Source organism: Loxodonta africana, chromosome 1 (genome assembly GCF_030014295.1).
Source record: "Loxodonta africana isolate mLoxAfr1 chromosome 1, mLoxAfr1.hap2, whole genome shotgun sequence".
Classification (NCBI taxonomy): domain Eukaryota; kingdom Metazoa; phylum Chordata; class Mammalia; order Proboscidea; family Elephantidae; genus Loxodonta; species Loxodonta africana.
Genome location: NC_087342.1, coordinates 196,871,359 through 196,885,284, shown reverse-complemented (window position 1 = coordinate 196,885,284; position 13,926 = coordinate 196,871,359). Strand labels below are relative to the sequence as shown.

At 38.0% G+C, this 13,926-nt stretch overlaps 2 protein-coding genes across 8 annotated transcripts in view; one reads left to right on the top strand and one right to left on the bottom strand.

Annotated features, from left to right (window-relative positions):
- Positions 1 to 4,605, top strand: part of SAMD3 (sterile alpha motif domain containing 3) — a 55,548-nt gene extending 50,943 nt beyond the window's left edge. For 2 of the 3 annotated variants that reach the window (XM_023557859.2, XM_010588437.3), the window contains 3 exons: positions 1,204 to 1,375; positions 2,083 to 2,165; positions 2,393 to 4,605. In XM_023557859.2, the coding sequence (XP_023413627.1) occupies positions 1,204 to 1,375; positions 2,083 to 2,165; positions 2,393 to 2,671 (534 nt within the window). In that variant the 3' untranslated portion in view covers positions 2,672 to 4,605. Of the gene's footprint in view, positions 1 to 1,203; positions 1,376 to 2,082 lie in introns of all 3 variants that reach the window. The other variant, XM_064290782.1, reaches the window with a different exon arrangement.
- Positions 4,606 to 5,134: 529 nt separating this feature from the next.
- Positions 5,135 to 13,926, bottom strand: part of L3MBTL3 (L3MBTL histone methyl-lysine binding protein 3) — a 124,335-nt gene continuing 115,543 nt past the window's right edge. For all 5 annotated transcript variants that reach the window (XM_023557609.2, XM_023557697.2, XM_064290746.1 and 2 more), the window contains 3 exons: positions 10,695 to 10,864; positions 10,408 to 10,470; positions 5,135 to 6,996 (listed from right to left, as the gene is read on the bottom strand). In XM_023557609.2, coding sequence (XP_023413377.1) covers positions 6,853 to 6,996; positions 10,408 to 10,470; positions 10,695 to 10,864 — 377 coding nt within the window. In that variant the 3' untranslated portion in view covers positions 5,135 to 6,852. The remainder of the gene's footprint in view (positions 6,997 to 10,407; positions 10,471 to 10,694; positions 10,865 to 13,926) is intronic.

The following is a 13,926-nucleotide window of genomic DNA, read 5'->3' as shown; positions in this document are numbered from 1 at the left end:
ATACGGGACAGTGTCCTTACACTTAGGAAGTACGTGTGAGGGATTAAGGGGTAACGGGGCATCATGTCTGTGGTTTATTTCAAAATGAATCAGAAATTTTAGCATTAGGGGAAGCTGTGTGAAGGGTCTTGTAATCTCTGTTTATTATTAGTTGAGTAACTTTAATATAAGCTTGACATTATTTCAAAATAGAAAGTTCAGAGAATTCTTAGGCTATGCATTTAGGAAAGTGGGGGATATTCACTTTCTTAACGCTTCATTTCATGATTCCCTGCTGACAGAACCTGTTTCTGAGAGTATTTATCTAGACTGGTGGTTCACTGAGTGTTGCCTGATGACAGAGCCACTATGCTTTTATAAGAATGTACATTCCAGCTTTCCAATAACTTAACTTTTGTACCTAATATTTTGGCAATTTATTATCTACCAAAATACTCAAGGAATGATGAGGCTCAGCAGGTGGTATGTCACTGGTGTTTACAGATAGTTTTAGAAGGAAAACAATGATTGAGTTTATTCATACTAGTGTAGGTATAGCCTTGTGTGACCCTGTCAGGAAAAAGTGGGAGTGGAGCAATGGTGGTAGAACTCTCTGAGGGAAAGAGTTTAGGCAATGGCAGAAAAAGGTAGTTTTGAGTAAAGAAACTTCCATCAAGGTAAACTGGTTTTGCTTTGATCTTGGAGTCAAATCTCCTACACCGATATAGTTTTTCACCATTTATTTCCTTCTGATCTGACATCTAAAAAACCTCCCCTCTCTACCTTTGGATACTAGTTGGGTATTTTTCAAGATATGCTTCATAAAATCTAACAGTTTTTTTTCTTTTGCCTTTAATTGGAGACTGCCAAAATATTGTCTAAAGAACTATAATGTCCTAGCATCTTACCTGGGTTACTCAAATAGCCAAACTAGGCATATACACTTTGGACTTTTCATTTAGTTGAGTCTGTAAGTTTTAATTCTATGGGCTTAGAATATTTCCATGTCTACTACTTATCTTTTTCCCATTCACTTCAGGCTTTCATTCTTTTCTCCTCCCACATCCTAAGTCTTTACTTCTCTACCAGAGCTACTAAAAATATCTAGTATATATTTTAAATTACCATTCAAAGCTTAAAATCCTAGTTATTTACTTCCTTATATTCTTATGTTAGCTTGTGTACTTGTGATTTGATATATACATTTTTTTCTTCTTTTATCAGATTTTCAGAGAATTCCAACTTCTTACAAGAACAGATATTTATAAGAAAACACAGCACATTTTGGAATCCTATTCAGAAAATATACTGACTTCTTTTATAGTGGCGGATAATCCAATCAATATTGCCTTGCAAGAAAAAATGAAACAGTACACAGATGAAGACATGTTGAAACGTTAGTAAACCTGCTACAGGGGTGACCTGGTCCCAACCATCTGTGTAATTCAGGATAATTGGAAGCACTCCTGTTTGAGTAATAAGTATAATTCAGTGAAACAGCTGATGGGAAAGAAGAATTTCTCAAATGAGGGATGTAGGCATAGATTTTAAAACCACACCCAATACCGTAAAATTATATTTAGGAAACCAATAAACTGTTAATTTTATAATACAAATCACAAAGTAAGGCAGAGCACAATCATCCTGGCTATAGGACAGAGAGTATAAAACTGTTATCTTCTCCTGTCAGTGATTCTGAGGGCAGAACATGAGATTTTTAACGTTTAGAAGGGGATGTTGGTTAAATACAAATGGGAAACACTGATCTAAGAAGACTCGCTTGTTCTCTGTTGGTATTGGGTGCTGAGTTGATTTTTGACTCATAGAGACCCCATGTGACAGAGTGTAACTGTCCCATAGGGTTTCCTAGGCTGTAATCTTTATGGGACAGATAGTCAGGTCTTTCTCCCATGGAGGAGCTGGGTGGGTTCGAACCTCCAACCTTTTGGTTAGCAGCCAAGCCCTTAACCATTGTGCCATCAAGGCTCCTTGTTGTCTGTAGTAGGTAACAGCTAAAAAAAAAAAGTTATTTTAATACTGGTTTTGTTTATACTTGGTAAAGCTTATTTTTACTTGGCATTGTAAACATGTTTGCTTTGACAGAGATGAAGATGACAGCTACATGTTTACTCCTACCAGATGTTTTTGGGGATGACCCCAGCCTTTTTGTTGTTGTGAATGAGAAGGTATGCAATCTGCCAATGAATACTGGTTTGACATTTCCCATTTTCATAGAATCATTTATTTAAAAGTAGCATGGAGGTCTGTTTTGAAGTATGTTTTGTCATATTTTCAAATAAGCTAAACTGCAGCAAGCTAATTTATTGAAATATCATGGTTAAGTTCAGGTATGTTTTATTATTTAGCTATTTTGCATGTTATCAGGTAGTGACTCCATTATCTTTTATTTCAGGTGCAGGTGTCAACGCCCGTGTTAGAAGTTAAAAACCCTTTCAACATCAATGACTGTGAATTTTCTTTGTATTTAGAAAAAGAGAGGCTCACAAAGGTGGATGACTGTGTCATGGCTTTGGCTGCGCTCATTGCTGCCTTTCATGTATTTGGGATTAAGTGTCCACAAAGACTGCGCCAAACCCTCAAATTCCTAAAGACATTGATTTTTGATATGCATCACCCCTATTTTCCCCCTATAACAGGAAAGAAAGGAAGATTTCAACACTCAGCCATTTAATAGTGTCCAAAATGTTCTATCAGAATTATCTCTGGGACCACTGAAACTTTATAAAAATTTGCTTTGATTTAGGGTGGTGGATGCAGATTAGAAAATCACCTTGAAGCAAAGATGTTAAGGAATTCCAATGCCTTCGATCATTACATTTAGATAAAGTTCTTTGTGAAATTCTCTAATAAAATACTGCTTAATTACAGAACCATTTATTTATTTCGAGTTCCAAGAATTCCATGGTCAAAGTTATACTTTCAAGGGTGCATTAGTTTTTAAAAAACATTACATTTCAGATTTACTCAAATCCTTTGGATTATGATATCACCAGATAGATTTAATGCCAAGGAATGGCAGACTTGGGGCCTGTGGGCTGCCTCTTTGATTTAAACATTGCTTGGAAATGTTTTGAACTTGACCATTTTGAGAAGGGGTGCATACTCTGATTCTCCTTTCCTCCATAAGACCTGGTTGGCTCCAGGTGTTTTAGATTCAGTCAATCACACTTATTCAGAGCAAGGGCTGCTTCGTTCTTGAGGTCTCCTTATTGCTAGCTGATCTTGCTGGCACATTTTCTGACCATCTGAAACTCAGCAATTGCCTGGTACTTTGTCTCCCCGTGTGGTTTCTGGTGTCCCCTTGTCTTGACTTTCAGGGCTTATGTCTGCACATGTGCCATTGGTGCTTGAGCAGGTGAGCATGTTTTGGTTTGGAATACTGACCTAGCTCTTCCAGAGCCATTTGGGCACCAGCTTAAAGTGCTTCGCTTAGGCCCCTTCCTAGACCTGCTCTTTTATCTCTCTCAGCAGTCCCAGTCCTGGAGCCCCCATCCCGTCTGCACAAATTGTTGCTGCCCTGAGTATCACATTCTGATTTCATTTTGTTCTTAACGATGGCTGCACAAGTACTTTTGGGGCCTAACAAGACTCAGTGTTCTGTCACTCTTTTGCAAGGATTTCACAAGGAAAAACCACATATTTAAGGTGCCTTTGAAGCCATCATCAAAGCATAAATCCTACTTCTCAGTTTTGAAAGCTAGCACAAGTCAGTTTGGGGACCAAAGAGAGATTTAAGTCTGTGAATAATACCTGCATCACATTGCAAGAAGCATTTCCTAGGTTATTTTATTTCATCACCTTAAATTAAAAAAATGTTTGTAAGAAGAAAGGTATTCATGTAAATCATTAAAGAAATATTTTTACAACATACATCTTTGGAGATAGTACAAATTACTGTACCACTGAGATAACTAGTCTGCTGGATAACAACTTTTCTTTTTTTAAGGACTGCTCAGTCATTAAAATGTTTAAGTTGGGGAGATAAAATGAAAGATCCGTTGCCAATCTGAATAATGATTATTCATGAACTGCTTACAGCAGATTGGACAGAGTAACCACTTGGCACTTGTCACTTTCGCATAAACTAGTCCTTATCCCACACTTTTACTGGATTGTTCCTTATAAACTTTTATTTTCTCAAATCGCCTCCCCCACTTTTTAAATTTCACAATCTTAGTCCTTTTTGCTGAGGTGAATTTTCAGCGTTCTTCAAGATTACTTTCCTTACAAAGTACACAGTCTCCACGGCTGACATCGAATGAAAGTGCCTCTTTGGAGCACAGTGATGGAAGGAGGTCTGCAGGGGAACTACAGTGAAGTGTGGCTTCAAGCATGACAAAGACATGAGCTAACCATGACGGCAGATCCGTGAACACTGTCTCCTTCAACAGTGGATCTATCCTCAGTGCCCACCATAGCCCTGCCACTTGGTAAAATTAACATTGCTTGACTAATACAAACCTTTTTTCTTTGCAGGTTGAGTTCACAGAATCTAGAAATTTCAAAATGGCAGCCTACAGACACATTTCAACCTCCAGACAGGTCTCATCTGGCTTGCACAATGTTTGTAATTTTTTCAGTGCCTTTAGATGGGATTTTGGGTTAGATGGGATAGGGGCTATCCAGTTCCACATCCTCCATCCTTCCTTTCTCTTACCTCAAGATTGCTCCTCTCCTTTCAGTGACCTACCTCTCTGCCATCATGGCTTTTATTCCCTCTATTAAAACTTAGACTGTATTTCAGGGCTGGAGTGGCAGAGACAACCCCCCCTTCTTGAGATACACTAAATCCTGTGCCACCCTAGGATGCTTAATGCCTTGCCTCTAACACGTAACAGCCTGGTGCTTAGAATGAATGGATGTTTTCAGAAAGATTTTGAAAATGCCTTTCATTATAATACATACTTTATACTACAATGGAAAAATCCCCAGTGGGTATGAATCCTACTTGACCTAAAAATGGTTTTTTTTGGTCATTTTTTATATCATGTGGGACATAGTTTGACAAATGATTTCTGAATCCTACGGATGCATGACAGAGCCATCTAGTACCCATATGCTCGGTGTCGTTCCTGCTCTTGTTCTGCCTCTCCTATGTGACAAGCTTTCTTAAAAATCATACAGATGTAAAAAAGGCATCTCCAATTAAGATTTTATTTCATTCATATCAGATATAACAAGTGCAACTTGAATGTACAAATACTGAACAAAATGTAAAAAAGGAAAAAAAAAACTTATTAAACAGATTCATGCAAAGAAAAGAATGGGACACTGTAGATGTCACTGACCCTGTTTTACCTGGAATTATGGCAAATGCAAAGGACTGTTAGTAGCCTTCTGACAGGACTACAGAACTTGGGGATATGGAAGGAGTTCTATATCTGAAAAACTGATATCAACTAAGGAGAGAGGTGGAACTGCCCAGAATTCTGAGAGCATGCTACAAACTTACTTTTCTATTTTTTAAAACAGTCCTTGAGTAAATTTCCAATCCTGGAATTAGAAATAACATCAAAAGGCTGATGAAATAATTTACCTTTTCCTTGCAAATGCAATCTTGCAAACAAAAACAAAACCTAACGCTACCAGCTATCAGTTACTAGGTAATTGAGGGTTTTCATTTTAAAGTGCATCTGTACGCTTTTTAAATAGAGGCAAAGTGTTCTACAGAAAAAGGAACCCTTCCAACATGGAGGGAACTTGAATGGCCACTTTGGGAAATTGCCTCCTTGATCTGTGAGCATTTAGAATCTCTGTCTACGGGTGTTGCTCCCTCACACCTTGCCTTTTCAGTAAAATCTATACACTCTACACTCTCTCTTTAGCCAACCCTGAAGAAAGCCTTTGGGTTTGGAGGACACTGTGAGATCCGAGACAGCTCTTTATGAACTAGTAAAGACTAGACCGAGCCTTTCATCTCTGTAAAGCACCGCAGTTACATCAATGACAATTAGAGAAAAGCTCAAGATAATCTCATAAATAGTTCAAGATCCTTACAAACAACCCCCCGCCCCAAATCTAACTGCATATTTCTTTGATACCATCTGATTCTCGTAAACACACAGGGCACCATGATGTATGAGAGTGATGCCATTCAAATACATTACCTAATTTATTTATGTTTATATACTTTATTTTTCAATTTCATTCTTTTATATACATGTTTTTGGTAATTATAGTAAAGATGCTGGTGAAAAAGTAATTTGCTTAACATTTCATAATTCGTGCAGAAGAAAGAACACTGATTCCAAGAAAAGTAATTTTTACAACTATTCAGCTCCAACAAATTATTATAAGCAGTTAGGCAATATCATGACTTGCAAAGTTACACTTAGCATAATGCTGCAATTCAAAATATGGCACAAAATTAACAATACAGAGAACAGTCCCAACTGCCTCAACTTAGCCAGGTTTTGACTAATTTGGTTTAAGATGAATTTTGATTATATAAAAAGGTTCCTGCAAGTATTGAAAAGGAAAACGGTGTACATGAAAGAGAATTCGACAATGTTTACAAAATGCCAAAATTTCTTATTCTGCCCCCCTTTACCATAAATAATTAATGAAGGCTCCCCTTTCCCCCAACCCCCAGCCTCAAAAAGATTTACAAAGATTAATTTAGCTCAGTGAACAGAACCAAAAAGATGACTGTTGTTAGACAGTACTTGCTTAAAAGCTCAAGCATTTTCAGAAAAATTCATATATTGTCTCTTGAGAAATATAAATAATCCGGTAAGCCTTGCTCTTTTGGGTTGTGGAGATTTCTCACTTAAGAGTTACAACCATCCTTGTGCTTTGAATAAAACATAAGCTTTAATGCGGAAAGCTGATGGTGTACAGAATTCACTGCCTTCAGAGTTCGTTGTGAGAGTTCTTCTCTGCAGCTTTGAACATCAGAATAGAATTGAAAATTTTGAGAGCAGGGCCCAGCTTAATGCTCATAATTTTAACAATGTCCGTTTGGGTCATCAGCAGAAATGCTTCTCCATCAATTTGCTAAAATGGAGGGAAAAGAAAAGAATCTGGATTAATGTGATGCAGTGTTCAGGGAAATGCTCAAATTATCAGCTGTCTTCTACATAGCAGCCCTAAAATGTCACACACAAGGGTTGACTGGGGAACTTTTCCTGATACATTCATCTTTTTTTTACCTATAACATCACAACTGTGAACTGGGAGCAAAATAAAAACTCACTCATTTGAAAACTCTGCCAACAGGAAAATGCAAAGTGCCCATACCTTTTTGTGATTACTCTGACTCAGGTGTTGAGTCAAGATGGTTGCACAATATGGAAAAATCTGGGGTTGCCCCAAACCCAGTTCACGTCATGGGAAGTTTATATATTAGAGAAAAGGTACACAAATGTTTGTGGACATAAAAGAATTCAGGTAAACACTAGCCACGTGCTAACAATTAAAAAGAAAATTCCTTCTTTTTCAGTTTTATACTTTGCACAAAAAAAATCACACTCTTAAGACATTTCAATCCTAGTTTTCAAGTGTAACACGAGTTAAGTGACAATATGAGAAATGTACCACTGTTTTTTGGAAATATTTGCTCTGGTCTCATTTGCTTTTGCGATTACAGCTCGCTGATAAAACGAGGCCAGGCAGAGAGGCAGATCTATCAACACTTCACTCAGCAGAACGGACAGTCTGACAGAAGTCTTTTAAGTCATTAATGAGAATGTCAACATTTGGGAGCTCACTACAAAAACTGATTCTTAATTACAACCCTTGGTCCTCCTGAAGTCTTACAACAGCCACAGAGTCTTCCCCTGATTCTGTGCAAGAGTTTCACATGACAGATTCACTCAACAAAATCTCATTAATCATCTATAATGTTCTGACAGTCTAGGGCCTGGGCATGCAGCAGAGAACAAAACAGATTAAGAACAAAAATGAAAAACACTCTTTGTGGAGTTCACACTCCAGTAGTGGGAGACAGACTCTAAGCAATAAACATATTAAATATGCAAATAAATGAGAAAGTTAGAAGGTGATTAGAGCTATGAAAAAATGGCTGGTTGGGGAGACTGCTGGACTAGCAACCAGGGGCAGGGATGTGTGTGGCAGCAGGTGACAATTTCAAGTTGGATGATCAGGGCAGGCCTTGTTGAGAAGGTGTCATCTGAGCAGAAGGCGCAAGCCACGTGAACAAGTGGAGAAACAGCATCCCAGGGAGAAGAAAGAGCCATAGCATGTCCAGCAAGTCTGAGGAACAGCAAGGAGGCCAGTGTGGCTAGGACAGCGTAAGTAAGGGGCAGAGCAGAAAGAGGTCACCAGGTGAGAGGGGTAACAGATGTCAGATTGTAGGGTCTTGCAGGCATTTGTAAGGACTTTGGCTTTTACTCTAATCGAGATAAAAAGCTACTAGAAATATCTGAAGAGAGGAGTGACATGATTTGACTTATGTTTTAGCAGGCTCACCTGTCTGTGTTGGGACTAGACTGTAAAGCAACAAACACAGAAGCAAGGTGACTAAAACCCCACACACATTTACTGTAGGAAACCATCTTCTGAGATCACTTAGGAGCTTATTCCACCCAAGTGGGAGACTGATAGTAGCTCGGACCAGGATGGAGGCATTAGGGGTGAAGAAATATATCAGAATCCCTATATGTTTTGAAAAAACATCCAAGAGGACTTTGAACAGATTACATTTGAGTGTGTGTAAGAGAGGGAGAACTCAGTAACAGCCCATCGTTTTATTAATAATTTACCTTTTAGAAGTGACTTACAAGAATTTAGTTAGATTTGTATTATGGTTCACTTCTAGGACTCAAAACCAATGCCTGCTGATCTTGTGAGGCAATTGAGAGCAAAGATCATGTTTTATTATCTTTGAATCATTCTTTTCCAGAGCGTAAACAGAGGAACTAACGTACACACGGTAGGAACACAACACATGTTCACAGGATGAATAAGGGAATGAATGAATACACGAATGACACACGTAGACAGACAAGTTGGCTGTCACACTCCTCGCAGAAGGATTTTGGCTTTAAGAAGATTTGGTGCTTGGGGAGCATCTCCCAAGGTAATATGCCATGAAGAAAGAATTATCCACACAAATAACATACTGTTTTGAATTTGAACCTGAATCTTATTTACATTAAACAGGAACATGAACCTACACGGACTGTCTATGTAATAACAGAACCAAAAATAGAAATTTATAAAATAGGTGCACTATAATTTTATTTTCAAAAATCCTTATAGTTTTACAAAGATAATGGCTACATGTCTCTTTCAAAGGAAGAGCAATAGGCTCCTTTGTGTACCTGAGTTTGTTCAGGAATCAAAATTTAACTGGGAGTGGTTCCCAAAGGCATTTATGGCTTAGGAGTTGGCGGAAGAAAGTCAAAATATAAATACTGCCAATTGAAGAGCAGTATAACAGTTCTGAGATAGGAACTTCGGTCAGAAAGATGATGACTAGTATCAGATTCATGTGCATTGTAAGAGGCAGAGAACGAAAGTATTATGGCGTCTCCTCATACAACGGCAGAGCCTACCAGTGGCTGGGTTCTTAGCTGTCCTTGCACGCTTGCTGTGTTCTCAATCAAAAGTTTGCTGTTCTAACAGTCAAGGCTTAAACATGGGGCAAACAAGGTGTATGCATCTACAACTGCAGACAGTAGATGTTGGAAGAAGCTTCTGAGATTAGTCTACTTTCTGCCTTCTGACAGTGCTCCAGAGCCAAGATCCAAGTGACAACTGACTTCTCTGCTTGGAGATGACAGGTGAGTGCCTTATTCTTAAAGGTCTCCAGTAAAAAGAGATAGGATAGTTATAATTAGAAGTATAATTAGAAGTCAAATTCTTTTTTATTCTAATGCACGATATAAATGATATCACTAGCAATTATCCATTACACAGAAATATTGGACAGGTCATAGAAAATAATTTTTCTAAAGCAGCCTGCAACTAACATCAAGTATTAAAAACTTGACTGAGAGATACAAAAGATCAAAGGGATTTTTTTTAAAGCAATAATGGTAATATTATCTAAAGCACCAAACACAGTTTGATGTAAACATGATGTGTAAACATAAAATAATGGAAACTATTTCACTTTATTAAAAAACAAAATATTGCTCATTTCTTTCTTTGGTTTATGTGCTATAAAGTATATAAATGAATGCTATTACGTTTTGATTTTTTATAATGAGTCCACTATGGGGCATCATAAAATAGTACTTATGAACATTTTCTTAGTATTTCATCTTACTCAAAGACATTTTTATAAAACTGATTAAGGCTGCTTGTTAGACATCTAAATATCAGTTTGTCAATTTCCACATAACCTAGCTCCTTCCACCTCTGCCAATCCATTTCACCATCCACTGTGTTTCAGTACTCGATCCTTTAGAGTAACATACTGCAATTTAGCAGAACACTTACTTCATCTTTAAATACCTTTCCATGTTCTTCACACCCAGGTAAGCTTTGTATGAATTCTGACACCTGTCAAAAATCATATCAAAATACTCAGGTTAAAAAAAAAAAACAAAAGTCAGAATCTGAATGATACAAGTTCAAAGTGTTTAACCCATATGTTTTAGTAGTTCCTTTCAGCATGACCTCTTCCCATGCAATAAAATAAAAGACTAAACCCTGGCACACATTCAACATGCCCACTCGTGAACCCAGGTCTCCTGTTTTTTTCTTAGAAAGAAAATGGAACATACCTCATCTGTGCTCCACTTGGAGACTTTACTTGCAGGGATTCCAGCTACAGTTGGAAGAAGTTTGCTTTGCTGCTCCCAGCGCAAGGGCAGACATGGAATTGGGGACTTAAAGGAAAGAAAGACAGCTGACCGACGCTGTGCCTGTTGTACAGCAGGTTCTTCCCGGGTACCTTCGATTGAAACGAATGGGAAATCACTGTCTGAAAAGCAGCAACAAAGGCTTCAAATGTCATGAAGCTTTCAAAATAGTGAGATTTGCTTTTTGTTGAGGGTAGTTACAGCAGCACTGACTCCTTTCAGCATGATGTTCATGGATTATACCCTTCTCTACCTTTACGAATAAAGGTCACTGTTAAGAACAACTCATACATTCAACTCATGTGTTTGCTACCTCACCCATTACTGAAGCCATGTTTCAGTATGTTGTTCAATGTTGCCTTTTTAATACTTCAGGAAAGAAATCTACCTCAGTTTTAGTAACAAAAAAATGAAAAAAGTCCAGTAGCTATTTACCATTACAGTTATTATAATTGTTTTCCCCTTTTTTCTCAGCCCTGGTTTGTTCTTTCAATTTCTATTTACTAATTGTATTGATTTCTTAAATAGACATTTTTGAAAGTATATGAAATTATTTCAATAAATGAAAATGGCACAGAAGCAAAAAAAATTTTTTTTTTTTGAGAGGCTCTGTTATTTATTTTTCAGTGCTTAACAGTTCAAGGAGACCCAATGTCAGGTCCAAAAGTGAAATATTATATTTTTAAGATAGTGCTTTAGTATCTAGATGGAAAAGGAGCCAGGCTCAGGATAGAACGTGGTTTAGTCCAGGTGATTTTTTTTTTTTTAAATTATACTTTGGATGATGGTTTACAGAACTAGCTTCTCATTATCAATTAGTACACATATTGTTTTACCACATTCGTTGCCAACCCCACTACATGTCAACACTCTCCTTCCTTCTTCACCTTGGGTTCCCTATTACCAGCTTTCCTGTCCCCTCCTGCCTTCTTGCCCTGGCCCCTGAGCTGGTGTGCGCATTTAATCTTGTTTTATGGGGCTGTCTAATCTTTGGCTGAAGGGTGAACCTCAGGAGTGACTTCATTACTGAGCTAAAAGGGTGATTGGGGGACCATGCTCTTGGAGTTTCTCTAGTCTCTGGCAGACCAGTAAGTCTGGTCTTTTTTTTATTTTTTTGATAAGTTAGAATTTTGTTCTACATCGTTCTCCAGTTCTGTCTAGGACCCTCTATTGTGATCCCTGTCAGAGCAGTTAGTGGTGGTAGCCACGTACCATATAGTTGTGCTGGACTCAGTCTGGTGGAGGCTGTAGTACTTGTGGCCCACTAGCCCTTTGGATAACTTTTCCCTTGGGTCTTTGGTTTTCTTCATTCTCCCCTGCTCCCAAAGTGGTGAGACCAGTGGAGTATCATAGATGGCCACTCTCTTTAAGACCCAAGACACTACTCACCGAACTAGGATGTAGAAAATTTTCTTTATGAACTATGTTATGCCAATTGAGTTAGATGTTCCCAGAGACCATGGTCCCCACAGCCCTGTAATATGGTCCCTCAGGGAGTTTGGATGTGTCTATGGAGCCTTCCATGACCTTGCTTGCACAAGTTGTGCAGGCTTCCCCAGTATTGTGTACTGTCTTACCCTTCACCAAAGTTTCCACTTAAGCTATCATCTACTTAGTGTTTTTCCTTCCCCACCCCTCTCCTGTAACCATCAAAGGTTGTTTCTTTCTGTGTGTATACCCTTCATGAGTTTTTATAGTAGTACTTTCATACAATATTTGTCCTTTTGTGATTGACTTATTTCACTCAGCATAATACCTTCCAGATTCAACCATGTTGTGAGATGCTTTGCAGATTCATCGCTGTTCTTAATCATTGTGTAGTAGTCCATTATGTGTCTGTATCATAGTTTGTTTATCCATCATCTGGGTTGTTTCCATCTTTTTGCTATTGTGAACAATGCTGCAATGAACATGGGTATGCATATGTCCATTCGTGTGATGGCTCTTATTTCTCTAGGATATATTCCTAGGAGTGGGGTTGCTGGATCGTATGGTATTTTTATTTCTAGCTTTCTAAGGAAGCGCTGTATCATTTTCCAAAATGCTTGTACCATTTTCATTCCCACCAGCAGTGCTTAAGAGTTCCAATCTCCCCACAGCATCTTGAACATTTGTTATTTTCTGTTTTTTTGATTCGTTTCAGTAGGGTCAAGGTGAGATGGTACCTCATTGTGGTTTTGATGTACATTTATCTCATGGCTAGTGATCTTGACCATTTGCTCGTGTGTTAGACATTTAAATGTCTTCTTCAGTGACGTCTCTGTTCATAGCCTTTGCCCATTTTTTCACTGGATTGTGTTTTTGTTGTAAAAGTGTTGGATTTTCTTGTAGATTTTATGTCAAATTTGTCATAGTCAATTTTTTTCCCCCAATCTGTAGGTTCTCTTTTTACTCATTTGGTGGTCTTTTGATGAGCATAAACGTCTAATTTTTAGACAGCCCCAGTGATATAGCTTACCTTCTGGAGTTTGTGTGTTGTTAGTTATGGTTTGTATTCTGTTATTTGTATTCATGTATTAGGGCCTCTAGCATTGATCTTATTTTTTCTTCTATGATCTTTATAGTTTTTGGCTTTATATTTAGGTCTCTGATCCATTTTGAGTTAGTTTTTGTGTGTGATGCGAGGTATGGGTCCTGTTTCCTTTTTTTTGCAGACGGATATCCAGTTTTGCCAGCATCATTTGTTAAAAAGACTGTCTTTCCCCCATTTGATGGGGTTTGGGCCCTTGTCAAAGATCAAGTGACCACAGGTGGATGGATTTACACCTGGTTCCTCAATTCTGTTCCATTGGTCAATGTTGCTGTACCAGTACCTGGCTGTTTGGACTACCGTAGCTGTATAGCAGGTTCTAAGGTCAGGTAGTGCAAGCCCTCCTATTTTATTCTTCTTCAATAGTGCTTTACTTATTTGGGGCCTCTTCCCTTTCTATATAGACTTAATGATTAGTTTTTCCATCTCTTTAAAGAATGATGTTGGTATTTGGATCGAGAATGCACTGTATTTGTAGACTGAAAAAGCAAACGTTTTTGTCATCCTTTGTTCATACAGAAAAACATTAAAACTACAAAACATTCTATTTATGTGCTAGATCTTCTTAATCCAAACCTAGTTTTATTGCTGTGCTCTTAGAATAGCCATTTGCTAGTGAATGAC